Genomic DNA, 25,374 nt, shown 5'->3' with positions numbered 1-25,374 from the left:
CAGTCTGACATTTATTCCATTTGTAAAGAAGAACATAAGATGGATTTTCTGCTTTCGGTCTGTTTTACTGGAAACTAATATGATGAAGTCGCAGTCAGCGGTACTGTTTAAACAGAAAATATTTTGGTCAATCATTACAAAATTAATAAATAAATAATTCCTTCAGTTTCAATAGGGCCACTGCCATAGTTGGCACTGGGGCCCTAAAAATATCGATTCTAGGGAAAAGAATCGTCGCAAAAAAAAAAAAAGAAAAAAAAAAAAAAAATCACGATACATACGATTTTCGATTCCGATTAAAAGGTTCCCTTCTGTGCAGTTTTGGACCTCTCGTAGCACTATGGAGTAGGGCTACACGATTAATCTAATAAATTGAATGTTTGGTGTAACATTTGGTTGAACATTTTTATTCCTCTTTTTATCATTATATTTACGTTTTTTTCACAAGACAAATGCTGGAATAATGTTACATATCACAGGTTGTTAACAGAAATGGCCCGTCTTTCAGTGGATTTTTCATTTCATTTTTATTACTTTATTTAAGATGAATGTAGAAGGTGTAATATGTAGATGCTGCTGTTGAACTGAGGCAGATCAGACATTTCACTTTTATAAGAAAGTACTAGTATTTTTTATTGGAATTGTTTTTATTATTATTATAACTTTAGCTTTTTTGATAAATGTTTTGTGTTTGACTGTTCTATGTTCTAATATCTATGTTCTCATCATTGTATTAGAATATAGAGCAGTTTTGATTGTGTCTCATGTTATAATGTTCCATGACATGTATCTGTAACACAATGTGAATATTGAACTTTAAGAAAATAATAATCGCAAATGGAATCGTAATTGCAATATCTGGCAGAAAAATTGCAATTACAATTTTTCCCCAAATCGTTCAGCACTACTATGGAGCAGATTCTTCATGAGTCTCTTTTCAACCTATTTGGCTCTTTGGGATGCATAGGTCATTCATGAACTTTCTCCAGCTGGTTCGGTGTTGAGCGGTCTTCTCTGCTTCCTTCCAGGATGATGTTGTTTGTTGGAGTTCTGCCTCCACAGCTCTTCTCCAGTTGTCTCTGGGTCTTCCTGGCTTTTTTTCCCCCTTGTGGGTTCCAGGTTAAGGCCTGTCTGGTCGTGCTCAATGGAGGTTTCCTCAGGGTATGCCCTATCCAGCCCCATTTCCTGCGTTTGATTTAAGATTAAGATTTCTTCATTAGTTATTGTGTTTGGCCAGTAGATTCCCAGGATATTTCATAAGCATCTGTTTTTCGAAGGTCTGGAGTTTGCCTGTTGCTTTTGTGGTTCTCCATGTTTCTGCCCCGTGAAATAAAACTGATTCAACATTTGAGTTGAAGATGCAGATTAGATTTTTTGTGGAGATGTGTTTTGAACTCCAAATTTGTCTAATGGCGTTTTCCCATTACATGGTACCTGCTCGACTTGCCTCTACTCGTCTTTTTTGGTTTTCCATTATGAAAAAAAGTCGCTGGTACCTGCCAACAGGTACATTTTTTAGTATCACCTCCGCCGAGGTTCCAAGCAAGCTGAGGCGATACCAAAAGGTACCGTGAAAACCTGCAGACTCCTGATTGGTCGGAGAGAATCGTCACTAATCACTGCGTCATCACTGCTTGCGACAGACGGGGGGGTGCCTCCGTCCTTCCCAACAACCCTTCCCAGGTATGTAAACATGTCCACCTCTTCCAGTGCCTCTCTGTCTAGGTTTGTGGCATTGTCTGTTAGGGGTGGGGGGGGGAAATCAATACAGCATAGTGTCACGATATTTTCTGTGGCAATACTGTATCAATACACAGACGCCAAGTATCGATCTTTAAATATATAAATTGCACATGAGAATTTAACTTTTTGGTATTAGAATCAATTTAGTCTTGAAAAAAGGAAGATCCCACACTCTGCTCTTGCTACAGCAAGTTTCCTTGACGAAGGTCCAGAGGAAGCGAAACGTTAGTTTCTTCAATAAATGGTGATGCTTTAGCAAAAGAAGAGTGCAGGATCTCTCTTTTTTCAAGTCGAATGTGATATTTTCCAACGCACCTGCATAGAAGAATTGCTGGATGTGCGAATTGTTTCTTCGTAAAGTCTACTCAATGGTGAGATGAACAAACAGAAATTCATTCTATTTAGATAAAAACAGATGTTGACAAAGTTTTCCTTTGGGGACATAATTTGAAGTTGGAAAAAAGGGTTATAAATTGCAATATATCGCAGAATAGCACAATATGTTTAATGTTGTACCGCAACATAAGTATCGTGATGATTATCGTATCGTGGGGGCTCTGGGGATACCCACTCCTATTGTCTGTTTTATGGTTGATATTCATCAACTTATGACAACTCATCCTTGGTCTTTGATTTGTTGATGAGAAGTCCTGCAGAGGCTGCAATTGTGGCAAGTTTTGTGATTTTGGTCTGCATTTGTATTTGTGACAAAGAGGACTTTTTCATGAGTGGGACCCTGTTTTTGTTGTCTTCTGCACGCACATGGGGACGCGCATGCACACTCAGGTAACACAATACACAGTCCTGCCGATGGTGTCACACGACTCCACTATGGGTGGCAGTAATGCGCCAACAATGGTAGGAAAGAAGACGACTGCTTGCAAGAAAACATGGATGTAAAGAATGCAGGATTTGAAATACTTTGGACATATTTGATGAGGAAGGAAATACATTCAACACGTTTGCTAGATCTCAAGGAATCATAATTACTTTTGGGTGTAAGTAAACATAACTATTCACTGTTTACAGGAACACTCAGGGTACCTTAAATAAGACTTGGCCCATAGAAGCCTATGGGCAATTTAGACTTAAAAGGTTTGGTCTCAGTTATAAGTTAAGACCTCAAAAATGAACACAAAAAATAAAAAAAAACCTTTGAAAAGGGACCCTTTCAACTTAGTTATTAAAGAATAGTGACCAAGAAGAATTCCGAGCAACAGTTCTCTCTGTCAATCAGTGCTCTCTGATGGACAAACTATATCATGGCGACAGTTCCTAAATTATCTCAGACATTAACGATGGAAAAATATTCAGATAAACTAAAATGGGCCAAAAACATTGACCCAGACAAAATATCACTCTTACCTTTAAAACAATCGTTATGTCTCTTTGCTCTTTTTATTTAAAAAAATAAAACAAAATAGATGACTAACTGCTCCAATGAAACTAAGCAACAATCTCAAAATATAAGTGATGTCAAGAGACAATGGGTGCCCTCTTTTGCAAAAATGGACTGTTCTGTATCAGATTGAAACACCTTATGCAATGTGCACCATATGCTCAGAGAGAAGTCCAACACATGCCTGGAATAGCAGAAGACACAATTCTACAGTAAATGTTGAATTGAACTCAACATCAAGTGTTTTACTGGCAGACTGCAGTCAGTTAGTATCTGCTAATTTCAGACACGGAAACTTTTGTTAGGACCTTATTAATGCTACCTGGAATTCAATTTAATAGTTTGAGCAGAACAAAGCTGACAATGCCTGCCAGCGTCTGATGGAAAGTTCTAATAAATTGGACACTTTGAGGAAAACGGACACCAGGAAATTAATTGTTACGGGACATGAAACCCATCTGTTGGCAAGGCAGACACCCCCTGTTCTATATTAATGTGTGAGTGGACACAGTGCAAAGATACCTGACATAGTAAAAAAACAACACATTTTTACGAGTAGGGCTGGGTATGGAATTCAATACTTATTAGGCACTGACCAAATTGTCTCCTTAGTATTGAGTATCGAAAAAAGGCATCGTCATTCAATACCAAATTTCAGTACCTAGGGAGTAAATCCCATCAGTGTCAATGAGCCAATAATCATGCAGCATGCTTCTACCAAGATCTAATAATGCTAGTGATTGGCTCTCTAATGTGACACCTTGTTAAGACAGGCAGGAAAAACGCACAGAGACGAGGCTCACGTAGTAGGAGCTAAAAAATAAAGAAAAAGATTTGAGCAATGTTGCAATTTCTTCTTGTTAAAGTGGATTTTATAAAATTGGTTATCGAGAAAAGTATCGTTCAGGAACCGGTATCAAAGTCACGGTGAATTAATTATTTTGCACACAAAAAGTATACCAAGCCCAAAAGGGTTTACAAGACACCATTACTTAAAGCAAGGGACCAGATACCAAAATAGCAACTTAAATTAAGCAAATAAACCTTGTCTTTTTTGCCATGCTTTAGAAACAAAAGTCGCCAACTTATATATATTAAATTTAAAACACCAATCCATTTGGTCATCATCAGTGCCTGGTATTGGTATCAACATTTTTTGACCGATGCCCAGCCCTACTTAGGAAAAAACAAAGTCCACATATTTTTGAAGTCCATGGTGTCTCATTTTAGGTCCCTATCTGTTGTGTCACCTTGTATCCAGAGCTGCACACAAACACCTCGTCATCATCCTCCCCGGCTCTCCTGTAACCTCTGAATATACTGAATGCACGACGCATGGCGATGCACGGCGCCCGTCAAGCGGGACAGGACACACGCTGACCCCCTGGGCCTTCACCTCCCTCCAACACAGACAAGCTCCATGTTTTCTCTCCGTCCTGGCTGTGGAACGGACGGTGCTGTTGAATGTAGCAGGGGAATTTGAGACTGACTGTGACAGAGGAAAAGGGGAACCGGATCTCTCTCTCTCTACCTCAGAAACACGCAGCGCACAAACTCATCTGACACAACAGGAAATGGCACTGAAAAACTCAAGAGCTTCCTCTATGCGAGCGTGTTGTTCTGTGTGTTTGAGTCAAACCGGGCACTGACAGACGTGTTGACAGACAGACTGGCAGTGTGGAGGGGCCGGGGTCTATATATAACCTGGCCGCTACACTCAACACACCAGAGCAGAGAAACGGAGTGTGTAGAGGAAAGATAATACCGCTCATCACTCACTGTGCAATCGCTTTCATCCTGCTCTCATCTTTCACCTGAACAAATGAGTGCTTAGGAGGTGATCGATTGAGCAACAGTGTATTCGCAAAGTTGTTGCCTAGTTTGAGGCAAAAAAAAAAAAAAATAAAAATAAAAAAAGATTGCAGAAGGAGACAGCAAGAGGAAGGAAGACAGAAAGTAATGTAGCAGAAAAAAAGATTAAGAAGTGATGAGGCATATTAGTGTAAATCATGCGATGAAAAGGAGCATGCTAGTGTTATTATGTTATTATTATCAGCTTCAACATTTCCCTAAACATTTTGCAATAAGTGTTGTAATGTAACAGATCTTGCAACGATACAGTGCCTGTTTTCTGTCTTTGAAACAAGTATTATACCGGATTTTTGATTGGATTATTTATCATGTTAATCACTAACAGGAAGGACTGTTTTCAAAAAAAGGAACATTTAAAACATTGCTGTGCTACACTATGAATGCTGAACAAACACTTTCCCTAAAAGCAACAGGTCACAATAGGCAATAGAACCCAAAAAGCATCGCTTACGCTATGAAATTAAAAATACAAAATCAACAGAATCAGTGCGTTACAATTAGCTCCACCTTGGCTAAATCTAAATTTCCAACAAACATTTATGTATTGCATCGTGAACAAACACTCAACAGCAACGCCGACACACCGTCCTCGTCTCATACACTACTCTCTCTCCGTTGCCGTTGTAGCTGACTGGAAACCTGCAGGCGCGCCTCCCAGCTCCAGTGTTTCACGTGTGCTCATCATCATAATGGTCATAATCGTCGTCATAATGGGACTGACTGACTTGTTGTGTGTTGTAGAACTTTGGTTCCGTATTACCAGAATCGAGGATTCACCCAGACCATTGTATAATAGATATGATTGACTCATGCCCTCTCATAACAACAATGAAGAAGAAAAAAAAAAAACCCACTCAACTTTTTACACATTCATTATCTGTGGTCAGTGGAGATGAATACTTCCCACAATGCACTGGCAGTCCTCTCTCCTCACTTTATTCTCATCGGCAGATTCCTGGCTAGCTTGAAGTGAATGAGACATAGCAGACAGAGCTGGGAGGCGATAGAGGGAAGGAGAGAGGGAGAAATGTGCTGTTGAATGCAGAACAGTCTTCACGGGAGCAGTAGGCTGTCTGCACGGCAGTGATAAATGAGTTTCAGACAACAGGCTGATACAGTATAGAATCGCCACAAACCGCATTAGAATGCATTATGCGGCCTGGAGTGTGTGTAGGCACACGCAGCACAGAAATGTGTTATAATTCAACTCGGGGGTCTAATGGAGTATGAAGGGAGAGGGGAACAGACGGAGAAGCAAAAGAACTGATGAGAATTGGCTTGCTAATGGAGCCCTATAAGACTATGCTCTGCAGCGTGGAACACAGCTTACTGTAGCCCTTGTATTTATAACCGTGTTGGGAATACAACTCCCCCCTCTTCCTCCTCCTCCAGTCTATCCAGCCTGCTGTCCCACTGCGCTTGTACAATTACTAGAAAATGCCGGTGCCTTGCACCATAAATTATTCTGTGTGTAAAAGAAGCACAGGTCGGGATGAGGGCAGCTGGGATGTGGAGGTGTAGTTGCACCCCGAGTCCACTAGGTGTCTCTCTCGGGCAGGGAAGGGAGGACGGGGAGCAAGGGGCGCTGGTGAGTGGGTGGGAGTCTCCATCAAAATGCATCTGGCCATGAGGAGAGTAGCGGTGCACACATGGCAACCCACTCTGCAGCATCTCCATGCTGCACTTTGAGACATTAGTAGTAATCGGTGCAGCAGCATGCACAGAGCCATACTCTGTACTCTCTACACACAGCAGCAGCTCAAACGCTTCATTCTTGTTGTCATCTTGCTGCAGCTGATTCAGAATATGCCGCTTATTCACAGCGCTGCTGCCAGGATCCTGACAGAGACAAAGAAAGTGGAAGACATTACTCCACACGTCACATGGGCTTCTAGTTTGTCACGGAACCGAAAATCTTAATGCTTGTCCTGTACTGTAAATAGATAGATAAATCAGTGATTGCAGATACTGTAGATCTGGCTTAAGAAAAAAAGGGGGAAAAAATCTATTTGAGGAGGTATCCTTTAAAGGTCCTATGACATGCTTTTTGGATGCTTTTATATAGGCCTTAGTGGTCCCCTAATACTGTATCTGAAGTCTCTTTTATATAGACCTTAGTGGTCCCCTAATACTGTATCTGAAGTCTCTTTTATATAGGCCTTAGTGGTCCCCTAATACTGTATCTGAAGTCTCTTTTATATAGACCTTAGTGGTCCCCTAATACTGTATCTGAAGTCTCTTTTATATAGGCCTTAGTGGTCCCCTAATACTGTATCTGAAGTCTCTTTTATATAGACCTTAGTGGTCCCCTAATACTGTATCTGAAGTCTCTTTTATATAGGCCTTAGTGGTCCCCTAATACTGTATCTGAAGTGTCTTTTATATAGGCCTTAGTGGTCCCCTAATACTGTATCTGAAGTCTCTTTTATATAGGCCTTAGTGGTCTCCTAATACTGTATCTGAAGTCTCTTTCATATAGGCCTTAGTGGTCCCCTAATACTGTATCTGAAGTCTCTTTTATATAGACCTTAATGGTCCCCTAATACTGTATCTGAAGTCTCTTTTATATAGACCTTAGTGGTCCACTAATACTGTATCTGAAGTCTCTTTTATATAGACCTTAGTGGTCCCCTAATACTGTATCTGAAGTCTCTTTATATAGACCTTAGTGGTCCCCTAATACTGTATCTGAAGTCTCTTTTATATAGGCCTTAGTGGTCCCCTAATACTGTATCTGAAGTATCTTTTATATAGACCTTAGTGGTCCACTAATACTGTATCTGAAGTCTCTTTTATATAGACCTTAGTGGTCCCCTAATACTGTATCTGAAGTCTCTTTTATATAGACCTTAGTGGTCCCCTAATACTGTATCTGAAGTCTCTTTTATATAGACCTTAGTGGTCCCCTAATACTGTATCTGAAGTCTCTTTTATATAGACAGTGGTCCACTAATACTGTATCTGAAGTATCTTTTATATAGACCTTAGTGGTCCCCTAATACTGTATCTGAAGTCTCTTTATATAGACCTTAGTGGTCCCCTAATACTGTATCTGAAGTATCTTTTATATAGACCTTAGTGGTCCACTAATACTGTATCTGAAGTCTCTTTTATATAGACCTTAGTGGTCCCCTAATACTGTATCTGAAGTCTATTTTATATAGACCTTAGTGGTCCCCTAATACTGTATCTGAAGTATCTTTTATATAGACCTTAGTGGTCCACTAATACTGTATCTGAAGTCTCTTTTATATAGACCTTAGTGGTCCCCTAATACTGTATCTGAAGTCTCTTTTATATAGACAGTGGTCCACTAATACTGTATCTGAAGTCTCTTTTATATAGACTTAGTGGTCCCCTAATACTGTATCTGAAGTCTCTTTTATATAGACCTTAGTGGTCCCATAATACTGTATCTGAAGTCTCTTTTATATAGACCTTAGTGGTCCCCTAATACTGTATCTGAAGTCTCTTTTATATAGACAGTGGTCCACTAATACTGTATCTGAAGTATCTTTTATATAGACCTTAGTGGTCCCCTAATACTGTATCTGAAGTCTCTTTTATATAGACCTTAGTGGTCCCCTAATACTGTATCTGAAGTCTCTTTTATATAGACCTTAGTGGTCCCCTAATACTGTATCTGAAGTCTCTTTTATATAGGCCTCAGTGGTCCCCTAATACTGTATCTGAAGTCTCTTTTATATAGACCTTAGTGGTCCCCTAATACTGTATCTGAAGTCTCTTTTATATAGACCTTAGTGGTCCCCTAATACTGTATCTGAAGTCTCTTTTATATAGACCTTAGTGGTCTCCTAATACTGTATCTGAAGTGTCTTTTATATAGACCTTAGTGGTCCCCTAATACTGTATCTGAAGTCTCTTTTATATAGGCCTTAGTGGTCCCCTAATACTGTATCTGAAGTCTCTTTTATATAGGTCTTAGTGGTCCCCTAATACTGTATCTGAAGTCTCTTTCCTGAAATTCAGCCTTGGTGCAGAATTACAGCCACTAGAGCCAGTCCCACAATGAGCTTTCCTTAGGAGGTGCCATTTTTGTGTCTGTAGCTTTAAATGCTATTGAGGAGGAGGGGGGGGCAAGGTGGAGGGTGGGGGTGTGGCCTTGACCAACTGCCATGCTTCGCTCGTTTGCAAGACATGATGTCTCTCTCTTTCTCATGGGTGGGCTACATTCTCTGGGAGGGGAAAACAGAGAAAGGGGAGGTAACCTTTCCCCTTATGACATCATAAAGGGAAGATTCCAGATCGGCCCATTTGAGCTTTCATTTTCTCAAAGGCAGAGCAGGATACCCAGGGCTCGGTTTACACCTATCACCATTTCTAGCCACTAGGGGACCATAGGCAGGCTGGGGGAACTCATATTAATGTTAAAAAAACCTCATAAAAAGGGAATTTTTCATGCCATGGGACCTTTAAAAAAACATCTCAAATATCAATATTCGGTATTGTCCTAAAAATTGTGTGTTTAGTTTAATCCGTGGTTACTATGCACCACACTTAATACAAATTACAAGAGATTGTAAGGTGTGCCCCAACTCTGACTAACTTTAAAAACACTTACTTTGCCAGTCTATTAAGGTACACCTAGCTAAAACAAATTTTACTGTTTTGCAAGAAATCCTCCCTTCATGATTGTCTCTGTTTTTGTGAAACTGTTTTAAAGAGGTATTGATTCAACTGGTATCCAGAGTGTTCCGGGGCCGAGCATAATGCGTTATTTATTTATTTATTTTTTAAACGTATTAATCGCATGCCGCCATTTATTAATTTATTTTCACTTCACTCAGCTTTGCGTCGTGCCTAACAGGCTACTATTTTGCCGTACTTCCTCATAACATCCTGCTGCTGCAGGAATAGCAACGCAGATTTCGGTGCCTCATTCTGGTGCCACTGATATGTCTGCTCTTCTCTCTAATGCTCTGAAACAGACGTCACAGGCAACAGAAACATCGCTGCACGGGACGCTAGTTAACACTATACTCAACAGCAGCTAACGTTAGTCTACCGCTAGCTAGTTAACACTATACTCAACAGCAGCTAACGTTAGTCTACCGCTAGCTACTTAACACTATACTCAACAGCAGCTAACGTTAGTCGACCGCTAGCTAGTTAACACTATATTCAACAGCAGCTAACGTTAGTCTACCGCTAGCTAGTTAACACTATACTCAACAGCAGCTAACGTTAGTCTACCGCTAGCTAGTTAACACTATACTCAACAGCAGCTAACGTTAGCCTACCGCTAGCTAGTTAACACTATACTCAACAGCAGCTAACGTTAGCCTACCACTAGCTAGTAGCTGGATTAAACATGGTTACAATGCTGACAGCTAACTCTAAACGGTGTAAAGTTTGACTGTATTTTACTGTAGAGGATGTAACAATCTGCAGCTGCTGTCGGAAAAACACAGACAGTGCGTTCAATGAAACTGGTAATTTACAGCCTCGTGGTGCATTCAAAGTTGTTGTTAAATGCCCTTTTCCCCATCTGGTGGCTGTTTTTGTCATTCAACAGCTATTTATTAAATAAGTTATTGTTATAGTGATTACATTATTATTAAAAATTAAATTTTGACGATATGGCCTTAGCAATAAACAAGCCGTTCTTTAATGTCGCCAACCGTTTAGTACCCTTCTTTTTTTTTACTTTCTTAAAAAGTATCGGTTCAGGCACCGTTAAGGCTCCGGTACCATTTTAAAAGTACCGCTTTAGCACCGGTATCCAAACCAAACAATACCCAACCCTAATATTGACTCTAGATTCAAATGTGTGACTAGATTAAATATATAATAAACAAATACAAATGTTAAAATCAAGTTCATAGTCATTTTCTTTGCATTCATTTGATTAATGATTAAACTGTTAAAAACAGTTCTGAAATGTGAAATAATAGAATTTTAATCATGTGATAAAACAAGCGATTAATCGCGATTGACAGAAATTCAATGATTAATCGCGATTAAGAAAATTTAATCGTTTGACAGCCCTACAATAAATAAATAAATAGAAGCAGAACTCCCATGGTGACATTATCACAGTGGTAACGCTAAAATAATGATTCCGTGTTTAGTTTAAAAAGGTCTTTCTATCTTCCGTCACGGATGGCGACCGCATCAATGTCACACCTCAGAGCCACTGTGCATTTCCCTTACTACGTTACATAATGTGATTGTGTGATTGAATTAGATGAAAGCAGTTTTAAAGGAAGTGTGGTGGGGTGGTGGGGGCCAGGGTGGCATGGTGACTGACGGAGCTGCATTCGTGGCCATTACGACAATCAAGCCTATCAGGCGGTCACGCAGAGGAGTGATGGAAGATTGGCCGCCGGGGGGGGTTAGAAGGGAGGGGAGGGGTGGGGAAGCGCACCACCTCCGAGGCCAATGCATCAATCCACTGCTCCCTCTGTTCTTTTGTCCTCAGTCCTCTCATCCTCCTCCGCTGACCTCCTCCACCTCCTTCATCTCTCATTTCTGTTTCCCCTCTCTTAAACCCTGTTTTCCACACACACACACACACACACACACACACACTCTGCCCTTTTCCTCCGCTGTGTCCTCTGATAATCATGCACCAAACCGCTTAGGCCATTCTTTCTCTCTGCCATCTCCCAGACTCAGCCAACGCCCCACTGCCCCCCCCCCCCCCTCTGCTACAAGAGGTATGATGTTGATCATGATGGTTGTGTCCATATGACCAGATAGATTAACCTACATTTCCACCTCGTAAGACCACATATGCCCACTCCCCCGTCATCACATTTGTGGCATCCCACCCCCCAATCACTCTTAACAAGCAGAGACTGACACAGAAATATATCAACGTGAACACAAGAACAGATGCTTACAATGGTACCCACTGCTCCTCACTTCCCTTAGCAACCGGTTTCAGCCTTGTACTGTGTTTAAAAAGAGCTGATATTCAGCTTTTGGGGAGAAAAATAAAGATTGAAAATTGAGTTTTTTAAGAAAAAAAAAGTGAATGGAATTGGAATATTGACTTCACTCATCCACTGCGACTCACACTTGCATTGGTCAGCAAAACATGGTCAGGGTTTGTGAGTGAAAGCACACACAAAAAAAATCGGAGAAACCGTGCGATGAAAGTGAGTCAGCGTGTTTTTCTCTCGTCAGGATGATGGCAGCTACTTTCATTTCGCGGATCAGAGGATTCAGCGAGGCTGGCAACCTGACAGAGACGCCAGCAATTAACCTTTTGTTCTTGAGCTGATAGTGCTCGGCTAAAATGTCAGTTTGTGTCTTTGGGAAATGCACCCTGCTTCTGATAAAGCTCTAGTAGCTCAGCGGAGAAAACAACTGGTCTAACAGACGCCGCTGCTGCTTGGATACTACAGACAAAGAAGCTTCATGGCTGCAGAAAAAGGCACCTCACTAGATTGAAGCACACAATGTCTTAATGATGTAGAAAACAAGCTGCAATTGACAGCAGATCTAGAGTTTGTAGGTCAAAATTACCTCTTTTGCATAATTTTAGATACATTTCGAAACTCAGGAGGATTGTTCAAACATCTCTGCTGTTTCCATGTCTTCTGTGTGAGTAACAGTAGGGGTTTACTGTGCCGCGCACTGCCTCTCCAATCAGATTTTCCTCTTAAAATGTTAATGAGCAAGGGAGAGGGCAGGATTCCGAGGACGGGGGAAGCCTGCAGTGTATGTGCATATGGGGAGATGCTGTCATTGGCCAAAAACCAGCCTGTCGTACTGGGCAGCAGATTCTGCATTATGAGTGTGCCAGTAAGTGAGCTTAACTAGAGCGAAGGATTCAAACAATTCAAATCTGGGACAACACGTCCATGGTTATTTTATAGGTACCCAATGGATCACAGGGTTCAGCGTCTATTTGGGGCTAAACTCGAGTCGGAGCGTGAAAGCAAACACAGAAGAGCCAGAATAAGCCAGACTTCTCCTTTTATAGTCCAGTACCTCTCTTTAAAGCATATGGAGACATTCCTGGAGACTTTAAAATGTCTGTGTCTGGGTGTCTGAGCAGCATAGGGGCATGTGTGGTTTTGTGTGTGAAGGTGCACACTCGCAAGACACAGAATCAGAGACCATGTTTTTGCATATGCTGCTTACTGTCAGCGTGCATGGTAATTTGTGAAGCAAGCAGCTTGAGGCGACGCCACCTGTGTCTCCACCTGTGTCCATGCTTTGTCTCAGTGTCCCCTGGTGCGTTTCCTTCTTCCTGGGCACACACAGCTTCTAATGGCCTGGGCACACCACGAAGTGGGAGGGAGAAACTAATCCATGATGGCGAAAATATTTGGTTCTTGAAGCACTAGTCGGTCACAATAGCTCTTGGGGCTTCTCTCTCTACTTCCTCTCTACTCTTCTGTTCACTTCCCTCTGCCATGTACCATTGCACACCATTTGGTTCATTAAAAAGTTGCTGAAGATGGAAAATAAAGCTCCCCGAGCTAAAAGCTTGCTAATGGTCAGTTAGCAAGCTCGTTAGCTTAGCTCGGCCACTTCACATAGTTTATTTAAAAGACATATTTAATGTAGGGCTGCACAATAACGTTTTTTTTTTATCAACTAGCGCAATAAACACATCGCAAAAGAAAGTCAGAGATTTTTTGTTAGTTGAAAGAAAACGTCAGTAGAAATTATTTTCTTTTGTTTTAAATTCAACAAGCAATTGTTGTATTTTAGCAGAATACTGAAAGCAGCAGAAATGCAGAACTGACCACACTTAAAAATCTGTTTATTTATCGCGAGTAATATCGTCATCGCGATATATATCGCATATTTCCCTCATATCGTGCAGCCCTAATTTAATGTATACCATCATCTGCTGTCTCTCAACACTCAACTGTCTGCGAACCATTCCTCTTTTGTGGAGCAGCTTATAATCCGTCAGAAGAGGGCAACACGGCTAATAAGATACAATCAGATCAGCTACAATAGACGCCTCTATTTTGGACTCTGCAGATCTCTGTCCCTTCAAAAGTCAGCAGTGTGAAACTGGCTTGCTTTTGGTCAACGGTGCGAATTCACGGGTCAAACTTCACCGTAGTTGAATTTGATGCAAAACATTTGTGTGGATTTACTTTGAGCTCTGTCAGCGAATCCCACTATCTCTGCATTTCCATTGGAATTGACTGAATTTGCCATGACATTGACTGAATTTGCCATGACATTTGGCGACTTCAAATACTGGTTTGACCAGGCCTTTCCTCTGGGAAACGGAGAGAAAAGGAGTGCGTGGGTGAGAGGGTGAAACAGAGACAAAGAGACTGCATGAGCACATGTGCATGCTTTGCAGAGACTCCTATGTTTCTCTCCTCCATGGGGGGGGGGGTGGAGACACCGATCCACACAGCAGGAGTGACTCCCAGACCCCCAGCAGTCTGTCCAGTTTGGGTGCTGCACTCCCACCCCTCCTCCTCCTCCTCCTCTTTCACTTCATTTTGTGCCAACCCTGGCCTCAGATACACCACTTCTCTAAAAGCTGCACGACAGCCGCGAGCCAGACAGCCAGACTGGTGGGACGGGATGAGGGAGCAGCACTGCAATCTGTTACTATACAACCATCCAAAAGGGAAGAACAGGATGTGATGGATTCTGCGTACATTCCTGAGAGAAAAGGCCTGATTTATGAATTCTGGCTGCAGAAGTCAAACGACCTGCCAGCGCCCTGACAGCATCAATTTCTTCTGTTTAGTCGCAGACAGGTTTGTGGGGGGGGGGATATTGACGACGCGGCTAAGGTAAATTCAATTTCTTTAACGGAACCGGCACTGCAAAATGTCTCTCTTATTACTCATTTTGAGTGGTCTTTGCCAAACAAAGACTTTCTGTGTTCACACTTACTGCCATTGGGTTTTCTACCACTGCAGGGCCAAAACAAACAAACCCTTCTGTTCTGACACCGCTAAACAGTACACATTCTATTCGGACATTTGGGGCTATGAAAACGTGGTTAATTAGTGCCAATGCAGACTGTTCTCAGGTCAGTTTTTTTCTGCAATAGCTACAGCAATATCATGGTCAGGACATGAAAAGCCCAGGCTACACGTGCGACAGAGACATTTACAGCTGGAGTCTGGTCCATCCACCCGTGGCTCTGGCTATTAACAGAACAGCAGACAGTGCCACTGTATTTTACTTTACTTTGCTCCTAGAATTATTATTTTTCTCTATTTCTTGGTGGCATGGAGCACAGGGCTGAAGCAGAGACTTAGCAGCATTCCTGTGGCTGACAGCTGACAGCTAAGCCCTCCATTAATGACTAATCCTGTCCTCATGCCTTCAGCGTGATTGGTTCAAGCCAATTACACTAGCTCCCTTCCCTGGGTGCTGAATGGCTGGTCGGAGGGGTGGGGCAGAGGTAAAAGCAGCGGATCTGTACAGTGGTGGCCACTGGCAACTATTTTGATAATCAATAACCAATGTGATTAAAGCAGAAAGCCCAAATATGTAATGCTTCCAGCTTCTCAAATGTGAGGATTTGCAGTTTTTCCTAGTTTGAAAATATAGCAAAGTGAGAAATTTGGGGAGTTTGGACTGTTGGTCAGACAAAACCAGCAATCTGAGAGATTACATTGGAATCTAGTAAATTGTGATGGGAGTTATGAACATTTTCTAGACTGATTGATTAATCAAGGAAATAATCCTGAAGCTTAATAGATTATTGATATTGATTATTATTAGTTAGCCTTACTGTATGGTCCCACACAGTCGGAGACCTGACTTGGAACCCGAGTTATGCTGGGCTTTGAATCATTTACATGTCATTTTTCATTTGTTTATAAGTTTCAAAGTTCTTTTTAATATACATATTATTGTGGGCATTTCATGGACAAGTGACAACAGGAACCAGCAGACTGAGAGAGATGCAACAAAGCCACCAAGCTAGACTTAAACCAGGGATGTCTGACAAATACGCAGGTCTATCCATTCATTTTGAATGGGGGTAGTGCGTTTAGGCTGAGGCAGGGGTTGCCGCAGGGGGGAGACTCAAAAATACGCAGCTTTCCTTGGTGGTCTAACCCTCATGCCATCGTAGCGCAGCTACACTTGATTTTTGGTGACAGCAAAAGACAGACCTGTACTGTAAAAGGTATGCAGGAAGGAGCAGCACATAAACCACGGGGTCAGTATGACACTGGAGCTAGTTTAGATAAAAGTCATCAAACGCAGACATGCTTTCACTTGTTGTTTAGACTGGTGAATGACATCATAGTCTGATATGGAGAAGCACAATTCAATGCCCTTCAATTTGTGCAATAACAATATTAATGCTGCTTTCAAACTCCTTTTTTATATTTTTATGTCATATTTAAAGATAACACTCTGTAGCATTTGTATTTATTTGTTTTTTGTGAAAATACAGTATTGATGAGCCAGTGGAACGACATTTCGTTCATATGTGCACTCTGTTTGTACAGTTGAATGACAATAAAAGCTATCTATCTACAAGCAGAAAAATGCAGCTTTCACACCATGCAGAACAGAGTGTCCCAGGATCTGTACCAGCAGCCTACATGGGTCTACCTATGTGTCACTATTCTGCTGGTTCCTAACTCAGTGTGAACGCCTTCTAGCTCCCCATATCAGATCTGAAAGGCATCGTTGGAGAAAGGCCTCCATAAACATTGAGACATACACTGGAAAAAGTGCTTAGCTGTATCAACTTAAAATAACGAGTGAACTAGTTGCAAGAATTATTTGGAGTTTTAACAACTCTTTCTGGATTGTGCTGCCAACATAACGATAATAGTTGAGGGTGGAAAAATAATTTCTCCCTCTGACTAATTCCCATGTTTTTACAACAACTAATATGAACTGGCAACTTGCAATTATGATAGCCAGAACAACGCAATGTTTCAAGTCCCTTGGACAAAAATGATTTTTTTTGTTGACTCAACATGAAACAACATGTATTGCTGACAAAAAAATGAAACACGTTTTTTACAGTGTAGTCTCAGTCCTGTCAACTGACACTTTAAATCAATTTTTGTTTTTAGCTTGTTTCTCAACTTAATTATTTTAGTATAACATAACTTGACACTGGATGCAATCCATCTTATTGTGCCTTACTGTACACATTATCGACATATTACATCATGAAAGCACATAATCACTTTGTGCTATTATACTTCAGAACCCGCTCATATTCAACAAACCTGCAGAAGCTCTCCCTTTCTGTGTTTATCTGTGATCTGGGCAGCTGGCTGTGGTTTATAGTAGCAGGGTTTCCCGCAGAAAATGTGTTAGTTAAGGTGGTAGGTTTGCCATCTGATTAATTATATATTAATTAATTATTAATATATAATTAATACATCTCTGTAGTGCAGTACACACGCACTACACACTGTAGTGTGTAGTGCAGACTCTGTACTACACACTACACTAAATATTACATTTAAATAATAATAAATAATTAATAAATAACCAGCTTTTCAAAATAACAGCTGCAATGGGCAATTTTAAGCTCATTAAACTATTTTCAAAACAAGTGCTATAACAATTTTACTGCCATTGCTCCCATTATCCTCGGTGACACGCTCTCTTCCACTTCACCTGACAACTCTTCTCCAAAACCAACAGCTGTGAGATAACAGAGCTCAGCCCATAGCTTCACATGCGTGTGAATGAAAGAAATGAAAGTATGTGTGAAATAAAAACAGGACACGTCATTTCACCGTGTGTAACTACGCTAACTAACCGTGTGTTGTGAACCGCGTGTAGTGATTAAAAACAAACAGACAACAGCTGTGTCTCAAAGACCGGGCAACAGCAGCCGGGACGTTGAGAATCCACCGTGAGAGGTGATGACAGTTCCAGTCACTTCGTCATGTATTCACTTGGTTGAAACAAGAGAAGAAAGCCTCACTGATGTGAAGAACAGGACAGAGAAACATATAGAAATGTTCTCTGCCCACCGTATGCCAACACTCCGGTAAGTCCATCACCCCGTCTCTGCCCGGGCATGCCCCAGCTGACCACATTTGATGACAAACTCCGACGCACACGCGACGGTGAACTGGCGATTGTTCTCACGGACACACGCGCGATATCAACTGGCTAGTTATCCTCCAGACAGCGACGGACCACGTCTCTTTTTCTTTCTCTCATTTCGGCCGTGTGGCGGTGGGGTTCCCCAGCTTAGGCAGCCGCCCAAGCTGCAAAGTGCTGCGGGAAACCCTGTAGTAGGTTGTTAAAATTCCCTCAAATCTTTGTGCTAATCTGCTTTGTTTATGTGGAAACAGGTAGGAGATACTAGCACAGAAACTCCTTTTAAATGGGATGATAACACCTTAATCATAAAAGCGAATTATTCAAAATAAGAGCATTTGAACCAGCTGTGAATACAGCAAATACATCTTTGAAGTAAAATTGTACATAAACCAATAAAAGGAAGGATCAGGGACACTACGTGGCAAAAAGTAAATGGACACCTTAACAGTATGCCCATGGTGATGGTGATAGTTGTAATGGTCATTCCAAAATCATTATCATTTATCTGCTGCTACACTCTTCTGGTTTTCCAGCAGATTCTGGAAACTGGCTGCAGAGATTTGCTCCCATTCAGCCACAAGAGCATTGGTGATGTCCAACACTGACGTTGGCAACAAGGAGTTCTAGTTCATCCTAAAGGTGTTGGCACTTCTTCAGCAAACCAAACAGGGGAAAACATTTCTTTACCGACGCTGCTTTGTAGCCCAGGGCATTGTCATGTTTAGAGCTGCAGCAATTAGTCGGTTAGTCAATGGACCAATCTGTCCTGATTAGGGATGCACCGAATCCAGGCTTTGGCTTCGGATTCGGCCGAATATTGGGCTTTTTGACGGGGTTGGGTTTCTGCTAGGGATGCACCGATGCATCGGCTGAACATTGGTAACGGGCGATATTTGCCTCGTTAACTGCCATCGGCCAAAAAAATGACATTCGCCGATGATTATATGTGTCATGAACGCTGTGATCAGCGTTTTGCAGTTTGCAATACGTGTTCCATTGAAATTTCAAGAGGGGGGGCTGTTAGAAAGTCATTTAAAGTGCCCATATTATGAAAAAAATCACTTTTTCTGGGATTTGGGGTGTTATGTTGTGTCTCTGGTGCTTCCACACATTACTTACTTTAAAAAAAATCCACCCATGCTGTTTAGAGTGAGATACGGTTTCTGAATGTGTCCTGCCTTCAGTCTCTGGGTGAGCTGGTCAAAATCGGCACGGCTTGTGACGTCACAAGCCGTGCCGAAACGAACAGGCTAACCGCAACCATTAGCTTGTAGCGTTAGCATGCTAACGCTAATGCTAACGCTAGCATGCTAACGCTAGCATGCTACCTCGTTCTCAATAGCAAAGCACTGCTACAACACACACAAGTTCACCATAATCTACAAAAGAACTACTTCCATGTGCGCCCTCATTTAGAAGTCTCCCAGCTAATCCTGCCTTGTAACTGACCCAAGTTGTAGAAACAGCCTTTCTTTTACTGTCTATGGAGCTAGCTAGCTGACATGATCTACATCTGAGCTACTGGGCATGTGCGAGTGCAATCAAAGATTGTACAGAAGAAGAAGAAGAAAAGAGGTCTCACTCTGTAGCTAAAACAGAGACCAGCTGAAAAGAGGATCTGCAGCAGTGAGAGAGAGCGGTGCAGTACAACAACAATATGGTGTTTTTTGAAAATTAAACCATTTAAACCTATTCTGGTACAACCTTAAAATACAATTATGAACCTGAAAATGAGCATAATATGGCTGCTTTAACACAACAAATCTCATTGGACATTTGAGAAGCAGGCACGAGGCGGTGTACGGCGATTACCTGCAAGCTGACCAAAAACGGAAAAATGAAGCCGCCAAGAAAGCGCAAACCCCCGGTAAGACTCAGACTTCAATTGACACGGCGTTTGAAGAAGCCAAACAGCTGCCTCCAGACAGCGCCAAAGAGAAACAAATAAAAAAATATTTTTTATTGGGCCATGAAAATAATCTCATTGAGTAAGTTTGTTTATCAGGCTAAAACCACTCAAATAATTTTGTTGGGCAATGTACTGAAACAATCTTTTCATTGATTAGTTAGCAGTCAAAGGTTTTTGAATGTTATTTTTCAGAGAAGAACTTGTCATAAATAAGGTTATAACTAATGTCAACCAGAAAGTGACATTAAAGGTTGTTTTTGTTTCATAAATTGGTCTGATTGAATTTGTGCTCATTCTAGGATAGTGTGATCAAGAGCCGAAAGACTTGTATGTTTCCGTGGCACAAAAGAAGGAATAAATAACAAAAAGAAAAAACATCGGCATCAGCCATCGGCCAAGTTGTTATGTTAAACATCGGTATCGGCCCAGAATTTCCCAATCGGTGCATCCCTAGTTTCTGCCGAACCTTAGATTTTTTCCACTGAACCAAACCCTACGCTTGCACTACACGCGCTACGCTGGTCGACATAATGACGGCGCGGTTGATTACAGGAAGGTGTTTACGTAGGTGGAGTGTTCAATGCAGTAGGCTGTGAGAAAGTGAAAATGGAACTGGTGAGCAGAAAAAGTGTAGTTTGGCAGTACTTTCAGTCAAAAGAAGGCCATTCAAGTCCAGCAACATGTTCAATCTGCAATGCCGATTTGTCTGGTGGTGGCGAGGACCCTAAACTATACACAACATCACCGCTGTTACATCATTTGGTATGAAACATCTGAAAGAATACGAGTTGTGATGAAGGAATCTACAGACAGCAGCCAAAATGCAGCAACTTCAGGTACGGCAAAGGAAGGACAGTCACTGTTTACTTCATTAATGTGTTTACTGTGGATGGGACGAGGATTCAGTATTCAGTTTTGGATTTGGCAGAATCTTAACCAGTGGAATCGGTATTCAGCCAAACCCCAAAAATTTGGATTCGGTGCATCCCTAGTCCAGATTGATCGGTTTAAGTAATAAAAAAAGAAGCCAAAATTCTCTGGTTCCAGCTTCTTTGATTTGAATATTTGTCAGTCTCCTTAGTCTTCCATGACTGAATAGCTTTGGACTGTTGGTCAGACAAAACAAGACATTTGAAGAGGTCACCTTTGACTCTGGACATTTATCATCGTTTTCTGACATCAAAACGAAGGAATAATCAAGAAAGTAATTGGGAGATTCATAGATAATGAAAATAATAGCTGCAGCCCTACTCGTGTTAAAATTGGATAATAATTGCCAGTTAACTGGTGATTTATATTCCACATATCAGACTTTCAAAGTCCTAGTCCAACAAGCACAGCTCCACCTTAACTACACTAACTGCTGACCGTCATTGCTTTCCATATTCAATTTAACTATGTTAAAGGTGCAGTAGGTAAGACTTATAAAACTAACTTTCTGTCATATTTGCTGAAACTGACCCTATGTTCTAGTAGAACTACATGGGTCTACCTATGTGTCACTATTCTGCTGGTTCCTAACTCAGTGTGAACGCCTTCTAGCTCCCCATATCAGATCTGAAAGGCATCGTTGGAGAAAGGCCTCCATAAACACAGACATACACTGGAAAAAGTGCTTAGCTGTATCAACTTGAGATATGAGTTATGTCTACCAGTACAAGTGTGTGGGGGGGGCTTTTTTTCCCGACATTTTTTTTTTTATTTTGCGACAGATTTTTTTTCTGGTTTGTCAAACCTTTTTTCCACGGTTTTCCTCGAAGAAAAAAAACAACTGCATAGGGGCCGGTAAAAAATTGACTTTGGGCATGTAGATTTTTTTTGCCTGACTGGCAAGTAAAAAAAAACCTTTGCGTTGAACCCTGCATATCCACATCCATTTCCCCACATGTTTAACTCACACACATTCTCCACGTGTCTAATAAAACATATAAGCCTCATCATGTAAAAGGAAAAATATCATGTATATAGGGAACAAAGAGACTTCCTGTTTTAGTGGATTAGGTTTCAGAAGAAGCAGTAGTGAAGTTTCTGTCGGACTGATGAATCAGGGACTGCTGTAAACATGTTGCTAATATTATTACATCTCTTGCAGTATGTCTCCATCATCTGCAGCAACTTAAGATCAATTTAGTCATGTTACTGTGATTCCTGAGCAGCTAAGAAGAAAATGAGAGAATGTGTCATGCACATCCACTGCCAGTGTGATTAATTCAGTTCAATTTCAATTCAATTTTCGATTACATGGCATGTTGAACTAAAACTAATTACTACATTACATTTCAAGCTGGTATCAGTTTGAAACCTTGAGTACATTGTAGGATGAAAAGACTTATAAATCAATGTTAACCAGTTTTGTTAATTGGAGTTTTATTTACTCCAGCATGATATACATTTTTGTTTATCAAATTGTCAGAAATAACAGATACATGCATAGAATTCTGTCAAATAAGGTAAGCCAGACTCAATGCCTTTACTGTACGCGGACCGATCATGCTTACTGTCGTAAGTAGTCACCCAATGTCGTCGTCGGGCAGCGGCTCTATGACCAGGGTCTAACTCATGACGAGCAGGCGCTTTCTTACCGCTGCTGGCATATAGTAGCTTCCTCGAGCAAAACATGCAGAAACAAGCACCAGGCTCTCTCAGTTTCTGGCACCAACTGCCAAAAGGCTCGCCGTCTCCAGCGGCATTTCTTTTTGAGTCTTTTAGCTATGGGTAGGACATCATCCCCAGGTTTCATGAACTTGCGCTCCATGCTTTCACCGACAACGCTAACGTATGGATCTCAATCACACTGTGTTGCCAGGACCCGCCCTGCTCTGCTTCTGATAGGCTTGTAACATTAGTTAGAGCTGCGTTCCTCTCATATGATTGGTAGGTGAAATCAATTGACTCGAAAATATTAAACCGCATGCAAGTACCCAAAAAAAAATGTCCCCTAACGGCCGCATGCCGGAGATCTGGCACGTTGCCAGAATACTTTAAGCCCTGCATATCAGACATTTCACTTTACAGAAAGTACAGATATTATTATTATTATTTTTTTTTTTTTTTTTTTTTTAAATGGGAATTGTTTTCTATTATTATAACTTTTGCGATAAATGTTCTGTGTTTGACTGCTCAATGTTCCATGCTTATTAAAAGAAAAACAGTTATTGCTGGCATTCATATCTATGTTCTCATCCTTGCATAAGAATAAAGAGCACTGGGGGTGGCCTCTAGCTCACCCAGTAAGAGCGTTCGCCCCATGTAGGCTGAGTCCTCTACAGCGGCGCGGGTTCGAATCTGACCTGCTGCCCTTTGCTGCGTGTCATCCCCCATCTCTCTCCCCCTTTCTTGTCTATCTACTGTCACTATATAATAAAAGGGAAAAGCGTGGCATGACACGTCAAAATGTCTGCTGTGAAACTGAAGCGGCGAAAGGGAATTCAGTCCTTATCAACGGTTTCTTTGTCATGTATGACAGAGGATATATTATGTTGGGTTTTGGATTATTATTCAGATAAAAATAGAATGAAGAAGACACTTTGGCCTCTGGGAAATTACACTTGGCCTTTCTCACTATGTTCTGACATTTTTTTTTGACTAAATGATTAACTAATTAATTGAGAAAATAATTGGCAAATTAAGGGGGAATGAAAATAATTAGTTGCAGCCCTTGTAGACTATCCCAAGTATGTGTCATGTAATGTTTGCCATATTGAGTGGAAAACACATGGCAACTCTGGCAAAACAGCTGTGGTTTTACATCGACATCCCTGTTGTGACATCTGCATGGTTCTTATACATTCTTCAACATGTATACTAGTATACTACTTCTACAAGAGACACTGTTATTCCAAAGAAAATAGTTAGCATGCGTGATAGGACATTAATTGTATTTGGGTGAAGTGACCCTTCATAGTAAAGGCCCGGACACACAGAGCTGACGGCCAATCGTTGGCAGAAAAGCCAGTGTGACTGATCAGTCTCCCCGAGTTGGTCAAAAAGTTCCTCAGAACACACCAGCGACGAGACGTAATACATCTCCATAACAGCAGGCGGCGCTAATCTGTATTGTCTCCCAAAAATGAAAACCGGCAGCTGATTGGACGAATGCATCACGTGGGTCTGGTTTCTCCGGAAATTCAAAGACAGACTGTCATGGCGGCTTGTTCAGAATACGATCTCATATTGTACTAAAATAGTTCAGTTCAGTTTAAATCCTGACTGCCCTACAGATTGGCTCCTTAGCCCCTTTCCAGTGGCTCCCTGTGCCTTTGACAAAAAAGTATATGGAAATTAATAAAAAAAAATTTTAAGCCTTCGTGACGGCTCTGCTAGCCGTGTGTGTCTGTTTGCCCTAACTCTGTGTAACTGTGTTTAGGTTATCCACTGATGCAGCCTGATTTGGAGCACCTGGGTTCAGGCCTCCACATGAGATGAAGGCCCAGCTCTCCTGGACTTTGGGTGCTTCATTTCCTTGCTCTACTCTGCCGGAGGCAGGAGGCACGGTTGTTTGTTTGTTTGTTTGTTTGTTTGTTTGTTTGTTTTGTTTGTTGTTCCTTTTTGCATTTGTAGTATTTAGCTAAACCATAGATACATCTTTTCTGTTAAACTCTTTACAATATTGGCATCTTGCGTCGCTTTTCCATCTTTTGTCATAAACCTAGAGCCAGGTTTATGCCTAAAGGTATTCTTACATTCTCCGTTTAGATAACATTTCAGTCAACTACAATGTGTGTCATAGCCTACATATGTCTATGGCCCAGAGCCTTATCCTCAAGCTGAACCTCAATAGCGGTCTTGAGTTTCCGTAGACTAGCTATGGATTCCAAATCCAAAAAAAAATTATATTTAAGACATTTCCAGAACAAGCACACTGCATTTGCTAAAAAAGTATCCGGCTGGGGTTGAGAGAAAGAGATTGATTTCTGCAGAGACCAGAGCAGAGCAAATTTACTTTTAGGAATTGGATCAAATGGTCAACAAGCATAATTAATATTAATAAATGCTCATTTGGACCTATTAGCAATGTTGATAGGCTAATTAAGACTTACAGTAATAGGCTGTTATCTTCATTATAAGGCTCAACTATGTTTTGCGGCTCCTGACAGATTTTTATATACAAATATTTCTTATGGGCAAAATTTTCTCTTTTGATAGTAAAGGTTGCTGACCCCCGGGCATGACGGAGCAGGCCCAGGGGGCCTGGTGGCAGAAGCCTGGGGCCTATTGATGCAGAGCCACATGAAGTGCAGAGACAGCACGGGACAGAAGGGCTCTTGGTACAGAGGAAAACAATGGCCAGGCAGCCTTCAGTCAGAACAGCTGAGCAGCTAACAATGACAGGAGGAGAGGTTGGGGGGGGTGAGGAGATGAAGAAGGGGGGGCTCGTTCCACCAATCAGAGACGTTGCTGTTACGCTTAGGATTGTGGGTAGTGTACAAGGTTGATTTCATGCGGACTT

General features: G+C 41.4%; 1 protein-coding gene across 12 annotated transcripts in view; it reads right to left on the bottom strand.

Annotated features, from left to right (window-relative positions):
- arhgap12b (Rho GTPase activating protein 12b) overlaps positions 1-25,374 on the bottom strand; it is a 93,458-nt gene that overhangs the window by 31,077 nt on the left and 37,007 nt on the right. Inside the window, exon 1 of one of the 12 annotated variants that reach the window (XM_035998096.1) lies at positions 4,393-4,648. The exons of the other annotated variants lie outside the window; for them this stretch is intronic. Within the exon in view, the coding sequence (XP_035853989.1) occupies positions 4,393-4,479 (87 nt within the window). The 5' untranslated portion in view covers positions 4,480-4,648. Of the gene's footprint in view, positions 1-4,392; positions 4,649-25,374 lie in introns of those variants that run through there. 12 annotated transcript variants of the gene reach the window in all.

This window comes from Sander lucioperca, chromosome 23 (assembly GCF_008315115.2).
Source record: "Sander lucioperca isolate FBNREF2018 chromosome 23, SLUC_FBN_1.2, whole genome shotgun sequence".
NCBI lineage: Eukaryota > Metazoa > Chordata > Actinopteri > Perciformes > Percidae > Sander > Sander lucioperca.
This window is presented reverse-complemented; position numbering and strand designations above follow the sequence as displayed.